The 21,062-nt window shown below is 44.0% G+C and overlaps 1 protein-coding gene across 1 annotated transcript; it reads right to left on the bottom strand.

Annotated features, from left to right (window-relative positions):
• Positions 1-5,003: 5,003 nt before the first annotated feature.
• Positions 5,004-20,615, bottom strand: ctdspl2b (CTD (carboxy-terminal domain, RNA polymerase II, polypeptide A) small phosphatase like 2b). Its single transcript, XM_052063205.1, has 13 exons — positions 20,439-20,615; positions 17,992-18,185; positions 15,762-15,885; positions 15,513-15,662; positions 11,172-11,414; positions 10,921-11,017; positions 9,191-9,302; positions 9,019-9,105; positions 8,542-8,604; positions 8,357-8,436; positions 8,107-8,233; positions 7,608-7,703; positions 5,004-7,482 (listed from the first exon to the last, which is right to left on the bottom strand). The coding sequence occupies exons 2-13, from the start codon at positions 18,160-18,162 to the stop codon at positions 7,417-7,419; spliced, it is 1,416 nt and encodes a 471-aa protein (XP_051919165.1). The 5' UTR covers positions 18,163-18,185; positions 20,439-20,615; the 3' UTR covers positions 5,004-7,416.
• Between the last annotated feature and the right edge of the window lie 447 nt (positions 20,616-21,062).

Below are 21,062 nucleotides of genomic sequence, written 5' to 3'. Positions count from 1 at the left end.
GGACACACAGATTGATATACCTACAGCAACACTAAATCACACTAGCGGTTTCCAGTACTTATTTTCCCAGTGACTCATAATTTTGGAAAGAGCATTCATTCTTGTGCTCTAGACACGTGAAAAGTACCAAGTCACTGGTTCCACGCAAATCTCTGCTGCTATATTTATCACAATTATAAAATATTCTGGGGCAACACAGTGGTCTGATTACATGTTCTCCCTATGCCTGCGTGGGTTTTCTCTGGGTACTCCAGTTTCCTCCCACATTCCAAAAATGTACATGGCAGGTTAATGGAACACTGGAAATTGTCCCGAGGTGCGAGTATGAGCGCGGATGGTTGCTCGTCTGTGTGCCCTGCGATTGGCTGGCAACCAGTTCAGGGTGTTCCTGAAGATAGCTGGTATAAGCTCCAGCACCCCCCGCGACGCTAGTGAGGATAAAGCGGTTCGGAAAATAAATGAATAAAAGATATAGCGCAAAAGCTCCGATCACAAGCTGCAATTGCAGACTGCTGAGCACGAACAACTTCCGGTGTTGCAGTTCACGCGCCACCAAATGTTAAAGATTTACCTGTTTATTTTATTTTTTAAATACTTTTTTTGTGAAAATAAGACTGATAAGATGGTTGGGGTGCAGTGTACATTAACACAAAAATATATTACTAACATGTACAGAGACCCTCCGTGAGCCGTCACCTTACCGTGGTGGAGGGGTTTGCGTGTTCCAATGATCCTAGGAGCTAAGTTGTCTGGGGCTTTATGCCCCTGGCAGGGTTACCCATGGCAAACAGGTTCTAGGTGAGGGGCCAGACAAAGCACGGCTCATAGACCCTAATGATGAATACAATAGATGGACCAAGGTTTCCCTTGCCCGCACGCGGGTCACCGGGGCCCCACTCTGGAGCCAGGCCTGGAGGTGGGGCTCGTTGGCAAGCGCCTGGTGGCCGGGCCTACACCCATGGGGCCCGGCCGGGCACAGCCCAAAGAGGCAACGTGGGTCCCCCTTCCCATGGGCTCACCACCCATGAGAGGGGCCAAAGGGGTCGGGTGCAATGTGAGCTGGGCGGCAGCCAAAGGCGGGGACCCTGGCGGTCCGATCCTCGACTGCAGAAGCTAGCTCTTGGGACATGGAATGTCACCTCTCTGGCAGGGAAGGAGCCCGAGCTGGTGTGTGAGGCAGAGAATTTCCGACTGGATATAGTCGGACTTGCCTCCACACACAGCCTGGGTTCTGGTACCATTTCTCTCGAGAGGGGCTGGACTCTCTTCCACTCTGGAGTTGCTCACGGTGAGAGGCGCAGAACAGGTGTGGGCATACTCATTGCCCCCCGGCTCAGTGCCTGTACATTGGGGTTCACACCGGTAGACGAGAGGGTTGCCTCCCTCCGCCTTCGGGTGGGTGGACGGGTCCTGACTGTTGTTTGTGCATATGCACCAAACAGCAGCTCAGCATACCCACCCTTTTTGGAGTCCTTGGAGGGTGTGCTGGAGAGTACTCCTGCTGGGGACTCCCTTGTTCTGCTGGGGGACTTCAATGCTCACGTGGGCAATGACAGTGAGACCTGGAGCGGCGTGATTGGGAGGAACGGCCCCCCCGATCTGAACCCGAGTGGTGTTTTGTTATTGGACTTCTGTGCTCACCACGGATTGTCCATAACGAACACCTTGTTCAAACATAAGGGTGTCCATATGTGCACTTGGCACCAGGACACCCTAGGCCGTAGTTCGATGATCGACCTTGTGGTCGTGTCATCGGATTTGCGGCCGCATGTTCTGGACACTCGGGTGAAGAGAGGGGCGGAGCTGTCAACTGATCACCACCTGGTGGTGAGTAGGCTCCGATGGTGGGGAAGATGCCGGTCCGTCCTGGCAGACCCAAACGTATTGTGAGGGTTTGTTGGGAGCGTCTGGCGGAATTCCCTGTCAGAAGGAGTTTCAACTCCCACCTCCGACAGAGCTTTTCCCATGTTCCGGGGGAGGCGGGGGACATCGAGTCCGAGTGGACCATGTTCCGTGCCTCTATTGTTGAGGCGGCCAATCTGAGTTGTGGCCGTAAGGTGGTTGGTGCCTGTCGTGGCGGAAACCCTCGTACTCGCTGGTGGACACCAGCAGTAAGGGATGCCGTCAAGCTGAAGAAGGAGTCTTATCGAGCTTTTATGGCCTGTGGGACCCCAGAGGCAGCTGACGGGTACCGACTGGCCAAGCGGAACGCAGCTTTGGTGGTCGCCGAGGCAAAAACCAGAGCATGGGAAGAGTTCGGTGAGGCCATGGAAGCCGACTTCCGGACGGCTTCGAGGACATTCTGGTCCACCATCCGACGTCTCAGGAGGGGGAAGCAGTGCACCACTAACATTGTGTACAGTGGGGATGGGGCGCTGCTGACTTCGACTCGGGACGTTGTGAACCGGTGGGCAGAGTACTTCGAAGACCTCCTCAACTCCACCAACACGTCTTCCTTGGAGGAAGCAGAGCCTGGGGAATCTGAGGTGGGCTCTCCTATCTCTGTGGCTGAAGTCACCGATGTGGTTAAAAAGCTCCTCAATGGCAAGGCCCCAGGGGTGGATGAGATCCACCCGGAGTTCCTCAAGGCTCTGGATGTTGTGGGGCTGTCCTGGTTGACACGCCTCTGCAACATCGCGTGGTCAACAGGGAGAGTGCCTCTGGATTGGCAGACCGGGGTGGTAGTCCCTCTTTTTAAAAAGGGGGACCGGAGGGTGTGTTCCAACTATAGAGGGATCACACTCCTCAGCCTCCCTGGTAAGGTCTATTCAGGGGTGCTGGAGAGGAGGGTCCGTCAGGAAATCGAGCCTCAGATTGAGGAGGAGCAGTGTGGTGTTCGTCCCGACCGTGGAACAGTGGACCAGCTCTACACCCTTAGCAGGGTCCTCGAGGGTATGTGGGAATTCACTCAACCAGTCTACATGTGTTTTGTGGACTTGGAGAAGGCGTTTGACCGTGTCCCTCGGGGAGTTCTGTGGGGGGTGCTTCGAGGGTATGGGGTACCGAACCCCCTGATACGGGCTGTTCGGTCACTATACCACCGATGTCAGAGTTTGGTTCGCATTGCCGGCAGTAAGTCGGAATCGTTTCCAGTGGCTGTAGGACTCCGCCAAGGCTGCCCTTTGTCACCGATTCTGTTCATAACCTTTATGGACAGAATTTCTAGGCGCAGCCGAAGCGTTGAGGGGGTCCGTTTTGGGGGCCTCAGTATTACATCCCTGCTTTTTGCAGATGATGTAGTGCTGTTGGCTCCTTCAAACGGGGCTCTCCAAATCTCACTGGAGCGTTTCGCAGCCGAGTGTGAAGCGGTTGGGATGAAGATCAGCACCTCCAAATCTGAAACCATGGTCCTCAGTCGAAAAAGGGTGGAGTGCCCCCTCCGGGTCGGGGAGGAGATCTAGCCCCAAGTGGAGGAGTTCAAGTATCTTGGGGTCTTGTTCACGAGTGGGGGTAGGAGGGAGCGGGAGATCGACAGGCGGATCGTTGCAGCGTCTGCTGTGATGCGGACGTTGTATCGGTCTGCCGTGGTGAAGAAGGAGCTGAGCCAAACGGCGAAGCTCTCAATTTACCGGTCGATCTACGTTCCAACCCTCATCTATGGTCACGAGCTATGGGTCGTGACCGAAAGAACGAGATCCCGGTTACAAGCGGCCGAAATGAGTTTTCTCCGAAGGGTGTCCGGGCTCTCCCTTAGAGATAAGGTGAGAAGCTTGGTCATCCGGGAGGGGCTCAGAGTCGAGCCGCTTCTCCTCCATATCGAGAGGAGCCAGATGAGGTGGCTTGGGCATCTTATTTGGATGCCTCCTGAGCGCCTCCCCGGTGAGGTGTTCCGGTCATGCCCCACCGGGAGGAGACCCAGAGGAAGACCCAGGACACGCTGGAGAGACCATGTCACCCAGCTTGTCTGGGAACGACTCTGGATCCCCTGGGAGAGCTGGACGAAGTAGCTAGGGAGAGGGAAGTCTGGCCTTCCCTGCTAAAGCTGTTGCCCCCGCGACCCGGCCCCGGATAAGCGGTAGATGATGGATGGATGGATGAATGTACAGAGACACACAAATGGTTGATTGTTTTTTTTTTCTCCTCGACACCTCTCGCAATCGACTTGGGACCAGTCCACGAGCTACTGGTCAATCGCGATCGACGTAATGGGCACCCATGATTTAGAGTTCCTGCATGTTATTTTAATTTTTTTAGTTTACAACATTTAAGCAAAGCTGCTAATGTTTAAAGTGTGAATGTGGCATGCAGTACAATTAAATATAATTGTTGTTCGTCATTACAGTGGTGCCATTTATTTTCTATCAATCGAACAGTACAATATTGTCCGTACTTACCTAATAGGATGTACACCGTGAAAGCAGACCACATTGTTTTGCAGTGACCAGCGATCACTCCACAAAGATACACGTGTCTAATATCCGTCACTTCATAAAATATGAAATTCAACACAAAGATCCGCAAACATCTGGTTAAGATCTTTGACTTCCATGATTCGGGGGCTCGATACACTCCTCTGTAGACACTGACAGACCTGCAACTTGACAAGCTGTGTAATTAAGGACACAGTGGTTGCAAAATAAATAAATAAATAAATAAATAAATAAAAAGAGCGTGGTGTGAAACACGGACTGGATTTGAGTTGTAAGACATTATAAAATATTAACAAGTAATGTTGAATGAAGTGTTGTCAGAAACCCGAGTCCTGCGAGGGGACACCAGACTGGCTGCAGGGACTGACACGACATCTGTCGAAAGGAGTTCATGAGGAAGGAGCGGTCATGAGGCACATGCTTCCTTCTACAATTACATTGTTATTAAGATTACACAGTCTACTGCAAGGGGGTCCTCAGTGTAATCCACTTGAAAAAAATATTGGAATATCTGGCTTTGAAATGTCAGGTCATTGACGGATATCAGTGTTGTGTAAAAATTACAGAAGGCAAATATCCAAATAACCTGCTCTCACACAGTCTTGGGAAATAAAACAACAACAGCAAGGAAGAGGCGTTTAACTTTAAAACTTTGTTTCAGAAATTCAATGTAACTTTATATACACTTTACAATAGTACATAGCCGGGCGGCTAACAAAGATGTCTTAAAACATTTTAAAATACATCTTCTGAACATATAATTCTTACAAGTAAAATAGCATAAGAGATATGAGATTGAGGGGTGATGGAAGGGGGAAATTATATATACCGGTATGTACAGGTATATATAATCAATACAATTACTTTTCCGAAAGACTTAACTCTTAGCAGAAAAAGTGCATTGATTCAAATTTAACTCAGGACTTCTGACACAAAACAAACTGTATCCTCTACATGCTAAGTTTAACAGTTTAGTGACATTGTTCTAAACTAAATAAACATTTTCAAGAGGAAAGAAAAATCCATATGAAGTTAATCTTCATTAATACATTTTACAAGTTGATATTACATGCCTTTTTAAAATCAAAGATACAAAATGTTTCCTTATTTTAAGGATTAAAAAAAAACAAGGCTGCATGTATTATTGTACCACACAGAGTGTACAATAAACTGGTAATGCACGTAAAAAGGAGCTGGATGACATCAAATGCCTCTCCCAGTTCCTTCAGGAACCGCTATGAGAGAACTCAGAAGCGTCACACAATCGCTCAATGAGGCTTGCATACTAAAAGTTGGCAAGAAAAAAAAAGAAAAACGTGTGAAATCTGGGTGCCAGGTCGGGAACTCAAGGTGCATCTCCTATCCCTTCAGTCGCCAATGCCTCCCATCTATTTGTTCTAGATATTGAGAATGAATAGGGATAGACACCTGCGACTTCATCCCATGCACAATTTACATTCAGTGTCTACATGTGCACTCACCGGTACAAGTAAACCTCATTGTGCCTTGCAACCGTCGTTTTACGAGAAACACAAGCCCAATCTAATTTCTGGAGCACAAGCAACATACAATGCAAAAGGCAAGAAGGGGCAGGTGCCAAACATTTGGCCACCACCTCTGATAACCGCCTGCTTTCAACAGCAGGGACTATGTGGCCAGAGCAAGGAAAGCAGGATCCATCTGACAAATCGAACACACTGGACACAAATTAATGCAAGTGCACAATAGTGCAGCAATGAGCGGCGCTCTGCGGTCTGATTGTCTTTTTTTATCGAACCATTAAGAGGGAAAACTCTGACAAAAGCTACTAGCAGAGAAATGATCACACGGCACGGTAAAAGAAACCCAGAGCAACGCTGGCGCATGTGCCAGTTAAAAAAAAAAACAAAAAAACACTGATACAAACCAAAAACAAAAATACTGCCCAGTTATCAGGAGACTGCGCAAACACAGATTGCAGAGTCTAAGGTACCTCAATGTTGCACATTTGTCCTCTGTCTCACTTGCAAAAATATTTGGCAGAAACAACATCCGCATACACGCATTGAGGGTGCTCAGTGAAGCCGGCAGGGAGAAAATATGTTGCTGGTGCCAGATGTGGCTGGTTCGAGGTTGGGACCGGATGTCTGGAGACACTGGCCGCGCTACATTGTCATTATGCTAGTGACAGCCATCAAATTACACTTTATAACGGAAAGACGCGAGGCTGTGATTAAGACAGAATACTAGTAAATTACAAGTAAATGACAATATTGATCGACAAACCAAATACTGCAACGTTGACACACATCACTTCAAACATGAATGCCCTCAAACTATGCCAGATTTACATATGATGTCTTCCCCGCACTATTTTAAAAGAACTATGCTGTGTCCACGGCGAAGAAAAAAACTTGGATTTAAGCCTTGAAGAACAAACTGTGCTCCCATTGTTAGATTTGAACAGTTAACTGAACACTTTGATGCGCCCTTTCAAAACATTTCAAAGATAAAACACCCGGAGACACTAATTTCAAACACTCACCTACAGCGGAATGCATCAGATTGAAACGCTACAAAGTTGGCCAACCACTACATTACCATGTTAGTGTGAGTGTGGCAAAGAGTAAACACAAATGCGGATTGATTTGCAGGCCAGCTGTACAGGCTGGAGTGTCAACAGCTTCAGCACCAGGGAAGGGTTTGGGTTCAACGCCTCAGGTTAGAGTTCCTCTTAACAGGTGTGTTTTACAGCCACGGAGCAAGCACCAAATCCTTGAAATAGTGTGGAGACCATTGTCCGCCCCACAGCTGAAAAGTCGATCCCAAATTGGAACGACTCAGACTTTGAAGTGTCTCTTTACATCATGTATACATTGAGAAAATTTCAACCAGTTCTTTAAAAACAAATTTCTTCTGAACAGATATGTTTTTTTTTTAAACGCAGTGGGTTTTGAAAACAAAAACAAAACAAAATGAAGCAATGGTAATGTTTGAAGCGGCTTTTTACACACATGGTTTTCAGTCCATCCTTGCTAAAAGCCCATCCGAGATGAGACAGGGGAGTTCAATCAGGAGGCAACATGTCATGAAGACGAAATCTCTCCCGAACATGCGGCCGCACATCCTCGTCCTGTCGAATAAGTAACAACATGAGTTAAGGCAGAATAAACTCGCAATAAATAAATACATTAAAATAAAAATAAAATACCAATTTCAGCTTGCTGGTGAATTCAACAAGAAAGAAAGACATCCTACCATCTCAACCAGCTTCTCGAGGAAGGGCACCAACTTCAGCAGCTCGTTGTCATTCCTGTCCATGAACCAGCTCTCGATGGGAATTCCATTTGACAACTGTGAAGGGGGAGTTTGAAATCAAAACTGGCACAATGTTTGTGTCATGAGATAATGACGATAGATCAATAGAGCAGTTTTAAATTGTGGGAAAGGTAGGAAAACTCGTTAAAAACAGTTACAATGGGTCTGATACTAGTCTGCCCTCAGCGAGATGGCATCAAAATGACAAATTAGTGAAGACCACATCTGCAGACCTCTTGTGTCCAAAGGTGATGGGATTTCAAATCCATGCCAAATAAAGGCAATTGGACCTGCTTATAATGTTTTTCCCCCAGACAAATGTAGGAATATATTGTATATGTAGTAATAAAATATACTGTCAATAATCGTGACATTTTCAGTTGACCGGTTTCGTTATTTTGAAAACAGAAAGTATCTCAAATATTACGTTTCTGGTCACCTGGTATGCAAAGGCTTGCGGTGAATTGTCAATGATGATGGTCTTTGACAGATCTCTGCCGAGAATGTTGAGATCCTTGATGTAATTTCCTTGGACACAGACACAATGCTCCCGAAACAACCTGTGTCTAAAGATAGTCGGGAATGACAGGAAAGAGGCATAAATTGATACGGTCAGATCATAAATCATTCAGAGAACGCAACCAAACGCCATCACTGGTTCTACAATCAATAACATAGAAACACCATACCTGACTAGCTGTTTCTTAGGGTCTAAGATGTTAAGCAGTTTGTCCGCATACACCTTTTTAGAGGCTGTGAAAAGGATGATCTAAAAAGGGAGCAGGGGGAGGTGGGGAGTTGGGGGTGACACACCATTGTATCAAATCTAATCATGTCAGACCGAAATAAGAAATAATAGCCAGGCTATGTTTACCTCATAGATTTGAGACATGCGTTCCAAAAACTCTCTAAAAAACGGTCTCAAGCGCACATACACCTGCAAATGACAAGAAATAATTCAAACCATCACATGCACAACACCGTGACAACACCTTAAATCTTAGGTAGGTCAGAATTCATCTGCAATTAAATACTTGATTGTTTTGGGAGTACAGTATAGACCTACATATCGTCACCTTCCTAAAAATAAGTGTCCATGACCTTTTTTTCTTCGCCTTTTCCCCCAAAATATAAACAAACTTTAAAGTGAAATTTGTTTAACAGAGCATCTAGCTGTCTTTAGCAGAGGTGGCTGACAACAAGACATTTCTAAGGCAAAGAAATATGACTTTGGCCATTGTTTTAAGAAGCTGACACCATCTTACGTAAGTGACAAATAAGCAGGCTATCTAAACTGTTCCCAAATGTGAATTATTCCCGCCTTGACAGGCTGAAAAAGACCATCAAGTACCTGGTAGATGACATCTTGAAAGAGTACAGGGAAGGTAAGGGCCGCATCCTCCAGCTCATTTAAACTGCAATGAACCAGTGTTTCATCCTTGAAGATATAAAATATATATTTATTTTTAATGGATTTTTTAAAACTACATCAATACATTGTAGACTAATTAATTGTAACTGACCAGATCAAGGACCAGAGAGAATTCAGGTGTACTACGAGTCTTCAATGGAAGGGCTGGTTTCCGAGTGAGCTGCTCTTCTGTTAATGGAGGGACATGCTTGATGAAGAAATACCTAAAGACAAAGACATGAAACTCGGTTCAGTTGATCAGAAGAACTACTTCAACAAGTTTAGTCTCACTGACAGCCAGATGGAGGCAACTTTGCACTAATACAACCTATGCAAGTCAAATGGAAATCAAAGACATGTTCTATCTACATTTGCAATGCATTTATGATGACTTTTTGATATTCTTGCATTCTTTTTTTGTTGATGAAAAATGTTTGTTCCACCCTTGAGTCCATTTATCAGTAATGTAGTGAAAATGAGTGGGTGTGAATATTTACTTGGCAAGTCAGTTGACAGTGTGGGCCTCCAAAGATTTCAGGTTTGGGGCCACAGTGCTTTACTATGGAGCCCTGGCTGTAAAACAATATGCTGGAAGACAGCTAATTCACTTTTTGGGGGGGCGAGTGGGCTTCTTGGCTAATGTCAAGGTGCCCTTATTGAAAGGCGATTGACCATCCCCATCACCGTCTGTCCCACCACACCTTAACTCTGTCTAGTTCTGGTGTGATGTGCACATGAAAATATAGCGCAGAGTGTAAACTGGATATGCTTCATAGTAAACTCAGTTTTAAAAAGCTGCCTAATGGAAGTCTGGATAAAACCAAAATTGGCTGTACATTACGCTGTGATCAATTTTTCTTCCATCAAAGCACAGCCAGCCTCTAGTACCAACTTCGGGCAAAGCACATTTTGGCAAACATTAGCAAAGACGCTAGAAACACAGTGGAAACAAGCAGCCGTCATCACACTACACTGGCAGATTCTGGACTCTGACTTGACAACATAAGGATAACACGTAGGTCGAATAACCACTACATAGGTTGATGGAGGCTGCAGAGCTGTCAACAGTCGCACACGAGGGGCCTCAAAATCTCATACAAAGAGCCACAGGCACCCCATCATAGCGAACACCTTTAAGGGCAACTGTTGTCACAACAACTCACAAACATTACGGAAATGAAAGGCAACGAGGGTGGAGCAGCTGGCCAACGCTAAGCTTGTTACACTGACAGAAGACCACTGGACATTGGTAAGCCACAAAAACTATCTCAGGGTAACGGCAGACCTGATCGGTGATAACCGGTGGCTCCACTCAATTAAGTTATGTGGAGTGAAAGCATTAGGTTTGAAGCATAAGCTATTGTTCATCTTTGTGCTTGTCTGCTCCTTAAGTTGGCAGTTAATTGTTCGGAATGCCAAACATTGACAGTCTATGAGGCACGTTAATCAGTTCAAGCACTTATTTTAACTCAACAATAGAAGCTGCTATCAAAATAATATTTAAAAACTCTTGAGTTTTTCTTCATTCTAACATGATATCAATATAAAATATCTTCAAACAATGTTTAAGTTGTCGCATTTCGAGTGATAGATTTTATTTTTACAGCGACTTTTTTAAGCCCAAGGAAAATATATCATTAATCATGATTAATCACACAGCGGACATGATGAAATCTTAATTTTATTTTTATCAATTGATAACACTATAAACTGCTCCCTGATACACTGCACTGTTATTACAGAAACTGAAACAAATTTAAACCTGACGATTTGTATCGACAGCCTGTTCAGAGACTGCTGGAGCTCCATGAACAAATATTGAGGACTATGACTTTCACTCACGGGTCAAAGACCTCCCAGTCTTCTTCATACGACGTTTCTGGTGGTACTGCAGCAGGAGGAGTGTTCATGTATGCCATACTTGGACTGGAGCCTGGAGCTGAGACCAGTGTGAAAGTCATGAATTAATTATTTGTAAAGGAGGTATTAGCACACAACAACATACATTGAATAACTCTGGATCGCTCTCTGTAATATGAACACTAATAATGAATTGTATTCATACATGCACTTTACATTATTATGTGACGTACCAGTAAGGGGTGGAAGGTCAGTATCAGTCTCTCCCAGCTCTGTTGTGTGGTATCCAGCAGAGATGTGCGGAGGTCGCAGAGGTGGCAACTGGGATACACTTGAGTAGAAGTTAGTGTTGGTACATTGTTCCTGTGTAGATGTGACTATGTTGGTGGGCGTTTCCACTGTTTGTTCAATTTCCAGCTGCTTGACTATTTCCTCAGCTTCCAATGCCTGGTCTGGAGAGTCCGATCCAGATGAGGCTGTGCAGATGGAGGGAAAGCATTTTAATGAACAGACAATGCTCAACTTGGAATGAGACATTAGTATTGCCATTGGAAATGTTACACAGGGTCATTGTATTCTGTTTTTTATTTCTAACACAATGTCCCAACTTCATTGGATTTGAGTTTGTTTGTAGGTATTATTCATAATGTACATATTCATAGATCGACAGATTAGAAAGACACGAGCTTGATGGATGGACGATTGATGATTGAAAGCCACGTGAAACAATCGCTTCATAACTGCCTGTGTACAGACATATCAGGATTTTTCCCGTGTTCATAACTGCGTCTCAGCCGCCCCCAGCCAGACCGATTGAGATCGCTGTGCTGATTGAGCGAATGATGTCCCTCTGCATCAGTTTTGTATTTTAACTGCAGCGTTGCACTACTATGGAAGTTCTATATCAACAGCAGTGCACAGAAAAGACCTGAAGCAACTACCCAAGAAAAAAAAAACAGATCGAACCGTGTTTTCCCCCATGCTAGTCGGTGCCATCGGCGTTTTGATTTTCCTGGCAAATGTTACAAACAGGTAAATATTGCCAGTTTTTTTTTTTTTTTTGCTTTAAAGTACGTCTCCTTTGTGTCAAAATAAGGTTTATGATTTTTAATGTTGCAGATATGGCAGGGATAATCAGCCCTTTAAAAAAAATAGCCCTGGTGAAAATAGTGCAGAGAAATTAACACAACAGGCAGTTAAAATGTAATAATTCATGGTGGTGAATTTGGTGAAAATTTAATCTGAAACACTGGTGGTCGCAGGAATGCAGCACAGGACGAGTCAGCGAGGCTACATAAATTAATTTCCAATTCGGAGCACAACAACGCAAAGTCAACGTGTACATCAGGGGTGGCCATTAGGTAGATCCTGATCTACCGGTAGATCTAAGACAGGTCCCAAGTAGATCTGAGGAGTGTCGAGGAGAAAAAAAAGCTAACAACCATTTGTGTGTCTTTGTACATGTTAATAATATATTTTTTGTGTTAATGTACACTGCACCCTAATCATCTCATCAGTCTAATTTTCACCCAAAAAATAGTTTAAAATAAAATGAGGCAGGTAAATCTTGAATTTATGGTGGCGCGTGATTACATCACCGGAAGTTGTTAGCTCTCAGCAGTCTGCAATTGCAGCTTGTGATCAGAGCTGTTGCGCTCTATCTTTTATCATCATTATTCTCATTCAGAGTTTGCTTCGTGTACAATTCACCGAGGGCACGAGCAAAGAATAGGAATCTAGGAGTGCCCAGTACTTTAAAACGGTACGTGTGAGCTATGATAGGTAACAGGCTGCAAAAGTGCGTCGCATGCCTCAGTTTCAGGCTGTTTCTCATCAGGGCGTGCATGTGAGTGTGCATGTGTGCGTGTGTGCGCCGGTAAGGGTAGATCCCGGGAGGTTAGTTGATCGAAAAGTAGATCTTCGATCCAAAAAGTTTGAGCACCCCTGGTGTACATGATTGAAATGTTTTTTAGTCCTTTTTCCATTTAGTCTTAAAAACACACGAGCAAGTGGCTCTAACAAACAGTGGCTGAATCAATTTACCTGGCCCAGGCATACTGAGAAAGGCATGCACCGTTATTTATGCCAAAAGCACTGTGCCCAACACAGCAGGCAATCGCTACCACCCTCAACCAACGACAGGCTGGACACATTAAAAAGAACCGAGGTGACAACCATTCACAAAGCAGTATATTAAAGATGGTTGTACTTGAAAGCATTCACTCAATAAAGTTACAATAACTAAAATAATATAGTTTACATAGAGAGTTTAAGAAATATAAATATACAAATAAATGATATATATATATTTTTTTTACAGACAATACTGCAGCGTACTATTGCAGCACAGGTGGACGTGGACCACAGAGCGCTTGAAGGCTGCTTCAAAAGAATCTGTCTCTCAAACCAAAGTGGCCCCCAACACAACCTATGAGTCCATCATTCTCTGATGCACGTTTTAATAGACAAATTCTAATAAAAGTCAGATTCTTGTTGGAAGTCTGAACTTAAAGTGTGTTTCCTGTAAAAGAAAGTGAATCAGTTTATAGAATACATGCACCTCATGGCGCATGGTCAGGATGGTACCACCTCTGCCTCAATTTGAGCCAGGAAAAACCCTGCATGTTGTTTTATCACAATCATTCATGAGAGTATAATTAATACATCCATCCATCCATCATCTACCGCTTATCCGGGGCCGGGTCGCGGGGGCAACAGCTTTAGCAGGGAAGCCCAGACTTCCCTCTCCCTAGCTACTTCTTCCAGCTCTCCCCGGGGGATCCCGAGACGTTCCCAGGCCAGCTGGGTGACAGTCTCTCCAGCGTGTCCTGGTTCTTCCTCGGGGTCTCCTCCCGGTGGGACATGCCCGGAACACCTCACCAGGGAGGCGCTCAGGAGGCATCCAAATCAGATGCCAAGCCACCTCATCTGGCTCCTATCGATGTGGAGGAGAAGCGGCTCGACTCTGAGCCCCTCCCGGATGACCGAGCTTCTCACCTTATCTCTAAGGGAGAGCCCGGACACCCTGCGGAGAAAACTCATTTCGGCCGCTTGTATCCGGGATCTCGTTCTTTCGGTCACGACCCATAGCTCTTGACCATAGATGAGGGTTGGGACGTAGATCGACCGGTAAATTGAGAGCTTCGCCCTTTGGCTCAGCTCCTTCTTCACCACGACAGACCGATACAACGTCCACATCACAGCAGACGCTGCACCGATCCGCCTGTCGATCTCCCGCTCCCTTCTGCCCCCACTCGTGAACAAGACCCCGAGATACTTGAACTCCTCCACTTGGGGCAAGATCTCCTCCCCGACCCGGAGGGGGCACTCCACCCTTTTCCGACTGAGGACCATGGTTTCAGATTTGGAGGTGCTGATTTTTATCCCAACCGCTTCACAATAATTAATACAACAACTATCAATCCTCCTACGGCAGTTGGTTCTGCAACTTTTTGCAGCACGTATCACCTAAAAAATGTCCCTCTGCAGCTACGACCATTAGGACCGACGATGTAAGACAACAACATTGGGCCCATGGGTTCTTAAAAATGATATTCTAAAATACACTTGGATTTATCATTGTAAGCCACTGAAACATTAACACTGTGCTTGAAAGTAGTAAATTAAAATATACTCACATTTCAACATTAAAGATTCTGTAAAATAATTTGTTTGTTTGCTTTAATACATTGAATATGTTGTAGGGTTAGTGCTGAAAGCGTGCAGATAGATCATTTTACAAAGTACTGGTAGTTCCGAATTGTTGAGATATAGCATCAAACTCTTCTCAAGCTCTCAGATGGCCCAATTTTTCTGGGGCGGGGCTAAAACGGGATGAGCGATGCAACCAAGGAATGGCACGAGTCGCCCGTCCGTGCTAATAACCTCACATATTTCATCTGTGGCAATTTGCAGCAGTTGCCACTTCCTTATTGATAACTTGGGCCACTACATTTCTACCACTGAAGCCCCACATCTTCCCTGAAATGTTCGGTGTTTTGTGGTATTTGGGCTCCAATGTCTCTGCCATGTGCACACATGAGCGGTTCACTTCGCAAGACAGCAGCGAGACAGGTGGCCCCGCCTCCACATAAACAAGTGATGTGGTGGCTAACTACACTCAAATTTGCAGAGGAGATTATTCTGTACAGGGCGGCCCGGTGGGCCAGTGGTTCGCGCATTGACCTCACAGTGCAGAGGTACCGGGTTCAATTCCAGCTCCGGCCTCCCTGTGTGGAGTTTGCATGTTCTCCCTGGGCCTGCGTGGGTTTTCTCTGGGTACTCTGGTTTCCTCCCACATTCCAAAAACATGCATGGCAGGCTGATTGAATACTCTAAATTCTCCCTAGGTGTGAGTGTGAGTGCGGATGGTTGTTCATCTCTGTGTGCCCTGCGATTGGCTGGCAACCGGTTTAGGGTGTCCCCCGCATACTGCCCGAAGACGGCTGGGATAGGCTCCAGTACACCCCGCGACCCTTGTGAGGACAACCGGATCGGAAAATGGATGGATTATTATGTACAGTTTAGCCACACTGGCTAAAAGGGTTCCCAGTGCCAAGCCTGAAAAGGCATACCATTTTTAGCCGGTGAGAAGAAGTTGAAAACAGGAGAGAAGATTGTTCCAAGAAGCGTTGTCCTGGGAGGGCTTGTGGGCACTTCTGCAGTCGTCGTCTCCCCGAGATTGCCATTGGGCTTCTCCTTACTCCTGTCATGATTGGTCACCACTGCAAAGCATTTAGTATGATTTGGACAACATGAAGTACAATTAGTTGTACTGAAAAAAAATGAAAGAGTACAATACAACTTTTCTTTGAGATACTCACATCCGTTGACAGGGCCTTTTCTGCCAACTCTAAGGGCAGTGTTTGTGTCTGGAGTTGAGGTGATCAAGTTGTTGTCCACATCACAGTGGAGACAGGCCTTCTTGGCTGAGCTTTCCTGCTGCACCTTAACACATCAAGAAAGCCAGATTTCACATTTGTGTGTTACTATGAAACAGAAAGGACACGATGCGCCATTATTAAATGAGTATATTTATTATTATATTCTCCATCTGAATCACATCTGATAACATTTGCACTTAATTCATTTCTCACAGTTAATAACTTGTGCATGCTAATGTAGTCGATAGTTATTGTACACAGTAAAGCTGTGTAGGAAGATCCTCGGGCACAGCTCATGAATTACAAATCACTTAGATGGTGCCCAAACGCTGGTCCGCGGACCGCTACCGGTCTGCAGGGCATTTGGTACCGGGCCACACAGAAAGAACTTGCCTTAATTCCATTTTATTTATTTCAGAATACGAAAGATGTTTTATTTTGAAAAATGACCGGATTCTCCGTTACATCCGTCTCTGTCACGTTTGACACACGTCAAACCATTTTTCTGCGTCACGTGACCGATTACACGAAAGAAATAAAAGACTTTTAAAGAATGTGTAAAAAAACTGCTGGAGATCGCAAATGACGGCGGCCTTAAAAGGACGTTCGAGACAACTGGATTAAAGTTATGGCTGACTATTCTGAGATCGCCACAATAGCACTGTTGCTATTTCCGACATGCTACCTGTGTGAGGTTTTCTGCAGCAACGGCGACTAAAACAAATTACGAAGTAGACTGGACATAAAACACACTTGAGGTGTCATTGTCTCCTATTACCACGAGATGGGACCATCTGGTTGCAGAAAATCAAGCTCGGGGCTGTGGTGGGTCGGCATTTTCATTCACTTTGAATTTGCATTGTATTGTATTTTGAAGGTATTAAACATGACCATCACGAACAGAGTGTTGTGGCCAGATTATACACTCCTTGTGTTTATTGGTATATTTCGAAAACGCCACAGTTTTCATGCAGCTCATACCATATTATTTTGTTGTATTATTTCCGCCACACCTTAAATGCCGGTCCCTGAAAATATTGTCTGACATAAACCGGTCCGTGGGGCAAAAAAGGTTGGGGACCCCTGACTTAGACGACTCATCACAGAGACGAATAATTGTGGAATCTCTTAAAAAGCAATGTGTCGTCTTGTAACATAACTACGGCTGAGACATTTTAGAAGTTTATTCCATCGATTAACTGACTGCTTGGAAAAAATGCTTTTTGCATTCAAGTGTATGACAAAACCCATTTCAACCTGAATATGATTTATTTGGTACATTTTTGTGAACTAACAAATATCACACAAGAGATTGTTGTTGTAATCACCAATATTTTTTAAACGAATTCAGCTACCACCAAAATGCAGTATACATACAGTACATCTACTGTATATTCCGTCTGTTTTCATGAAGGAAATCAGAGAATAATTTAAGGCTGGAATCGGAGGTTTTGGACAATTTTAGGTTCAACAATGGCCCTTGACTTCAGTGGTCAAATAATTCAAATGATCAGTGCCATTACCAGGCGTCTGCAAAACTAAATGATGAGCTGATCATTTTAATCGGTTGTGTTGGAGGAGAGAAATATCTGAAACGTACAGGATAGTGGCCCTCAAGTCAAGTCAAGTACAACTTTGTCAAATGTGCTGTATACAGCACAGATGAAATTTCTTCCCTCTCAAGACAACATGCACTCTAAAAATTACTCTACTAAAACAGTTGTTGATTTGTGAGATGATTGATAAGGAGACAATTAATTTTGACACCTCTAAGAGGTAATTCAATACAATTTTATTTATATAGCACTTTGAACAACAGCTTCAGCTACAATAACCCCATTTTATAGAACATTTAATAGAACCATGAATACAATATTTTAAATATACTGTTTGCTTTATGCGAAGCCCGCCCCGGCCCGGCGGCCGAGTTAAAATTACGATCTTCTACTTGTTACTTGACTATCTTCAGTCGTACAGTAACAATTTTATTAAATGGATTTCTATGATGGGTCACTGCAATCTAACATGGGTTTTGAAAAATAAATTCTACCAAGAAATGTGGTGTTTGAATGAATAAGTTTTACAAAAGACTAAGATTATCCAACACTGTTAAAACTGAGGAGGGGGTCAGAAGAATACACTTTTCATCAAGAACCTATGTCCAAGTTACCTTAACAGCATTTCCTCTGATGAACTTTTTGATAGTCGAGAACAATCCCCTGCCACCACTGGTAGGCGTGTCCTCTTCGACTTCTGAATGCCTTCTCTTGGTCCTAGATGGACGAGTCGTCAGACTGGGGATTGGCTGCTGAGACGCCTCCTTACGCATTCTCAGCCTCATCGTTGTAGCAATCACATGTAAAACTGTTTCGGAAAGAAAAAAACACTTCTTCAGTAAAACAATAAACAGGAAATCCCAAACAAAAAAAATGTTAAGACAGAGAATCAGCAAAACTGAATTATATATTTTTTAATGTTTTTTTTATTTATAATTTATTAGATTTGTTTAACCCTATTGTAGAGTTTTTGGTTCATGATGTATGTATTATGCTGTCCTTAAGTGTATTAATGTATTTTTTTTATTCATTGTAATATGCTATGAAAGAGAGCTAGCAAACGTCTTTTCAAAGTGTCTGCTATACTATTACATTAACTAACAGCCGAAGCAAACAGTACTTTTAAAGTTAGACAAACACTTCTTTGACATTTAAAATAACCAAGACTCGGAGGATGTATCTGTGTATACTTTACTAGGACTGGTTCGCCTTGCTGCAAACATCTGGATGTATTCAACATCCCATTTCACTTACATCACGGCAGCAGCAGCTGGCTTAACTTTGAGTGGTACACTAAACACACACCACAATAGATCTTCTACTGTACACATTCGTACTCATTTTGTATGGATTGGAAATTTATTTTTATTTAAACAGAGTACTGCACATTGAAATGGTGACTTCAGATGCATCTGGGAAACGCACACTTGCTCACTACAATTTTAACCTCCAATTTTTTTCGGCTCATGCACGAAGAAAACCGAAGACAGAGAACACAAGTTGTAAGGAAAGCCCAGCCTCTTGTGCTTGCATAACAGGAGCAGACAAAAAATGTCTGGACATATCCAGAGGAAGTACATCAAGTATTTCAAAGTAAACATTGTGTAAAAAATAACATCTACTGCTTCATTAAGTTCTTCATTTATATAAATGGCAAACACTGACTAACAATTGATTGGCTTTCCTGTGAATGGTGCCTAAATATTTTACTCAAAAAAATGCTTGTCCACCCGTTACAAACAATGCATACGCTGTACTAAATAATGAAGACATGAACTGATAACATTTTTGGCCCAACCATTGTCATTTGTCAACACATTTAACTACTATCTACCATGGTTCGATATACTGCGTAAAAACAACAACAACAAAAAACATGAAGCCTGTTGCTATCAATCTCGGATATTCTGACGTGCAAGCCCCATCGCTGAAGCTGGGGGCAAGCAAGCGAGCGGGAAATAAGAATGCCTGCTTCAAACAGACCTGGTTAGCAAGCGTTAGCCGCGGCAACACCGAGGGAGACGCACTGTCGTGTCTCCCGATTCGAATCCGGCAAGTAAAGCGTGCATCTAAAACGTATGCAACCAAATCATCCCCACCCACATTCATTTTTCACTTGAATTCCGTTAGTCCAGCAAATCTCCGCTACCTAAATAACTGCAGTCGCAGGCTATCAGTTACATTTCAAGACAAAAAGCGTTACGCGGATCCGGGTTCTTCAGCGCAACATGTTAACTCTGCTGTCAAGTGGACATCAATTTAGCACCGTTTACATATAGGACGAGGTGATTTAAAAGCAGATCCTGAAGCAAAACAAGCTTATGGTAACCAACTATAGGCTCTGGCAAATCAGTGCGGCATTGCGAGATCCAGGAAATAACAAACTACTGTGCTGTATGTCATTTAAACATTCAGCAGTGAGTGACTTGTGACAACCGGTTTGTATGCTCATTTTGTCAACTGCCATGTCGTTTGATTTGCAAGCGTGACAATCGTGGTTGAGGCTGTCAAACGGCTAAACTCGTTGTTCCTCGTAACACCAGGTAAATTATCGCTGTTGCGCGTGATTTAATTTTCAACAAAGTCACGTTTTATTCGGCACGACAGGTAGACATAGCAAGCATTATTTTAGTGACCTACAAACATGAATGGTAAATATGCCTACTAGCTGGCTAATCAACCAGCCTAAGTTCAGTCGTGGAATGCATCTGCCCGCTTTCCCCACAGAAAGTTACAAGGCACAACTGCGAGTCGCGACAACTATTCACCGATACGTTTCGGTAAATGTTATTTTACGCACTGGCACTCAGCCAGTGACGTTGAAATTTTGTTACGGTGGCCAAGAATGAGCTGTATTCTTGAAAGGCCGAAGTTAGCTTTCCCGAAGCTATGTTGCTTAGCTTAGCACTATTAGCATACAGCCAGCTTAGTTTCGATGGCGGGGGGCGGGGGGGGACTGCTTCAGGCTAGCAGATGTGCACAGGCAGGAAAGGAAAATATTTAGCTTGTCGTCAGGCAACATTACATAAAACACGAGGCGAACGTGCAGATGGGTACTTACATCACGGCGTTGTTCGAAATATGCGCTCACGACCCAAATGCCATCACAACGGAACCAGCGGGGTTTCGTATTAGAGCTAAATTTCTGATCTACTCAATAGCCGTTTCTCAAATGACACACCGTTGTTAACAGACGCCATTTCCCGCCTCTGCTCAGGCTCCGCGAGGTAAATACCCGTATGGACACAGACACGCCCCCTTACCTCTCAAACGCAAGCCAGCCAAGTCTGCAGTGGATCCAAGAGCAGCGTTGCATCATCAAAGATAATCAAATGGACTTTTTTTCCCCACAAATTTAAACGGTCAAATAAGCACGTTTTGACAAAAATATACCCTGTTATATTACACATAATGAAGGAGCTGTACAGTAAATATGGTTATCAGTAAAGATTCATTGTACTTCTAGTTAAACTACTGAAAAAAAAACATTAATTGTAATTAATTTGACAATAAAGTTGTACTTGACTTATTATTATATTATTATTATTGACTTTCACTTGATGTCACAGCCTTATAACTATACCAACATACACAATAACAGCATAGCTCCTCCAAGTATTTAAATATGGTTTGCTTATCATTATGAGTCTAACAACCATGAGTAAGATCATTTAGAAAAGAGGAT

Source organism: Hippocampus zosterae, chromosome 4 (genome assembly GCF_025434085.1).
Source record: "Hippocampus zosterae strain Florida chromosome 4, ASM2543408v3, whole genome shotgun sequence".
Taxonomy (NCBI): Eukaryota; Metazoa; Chordata; class Actinopteri; order Syngnathiformes; family Syngnathidae; genus Hippocampus; species Hippocampus zosterae.
The sequence above is the reverse complement of the archived record's forward strand: the minus strand, read 5'-3'. Positions and strand labels throughout refer to the sequence as shown.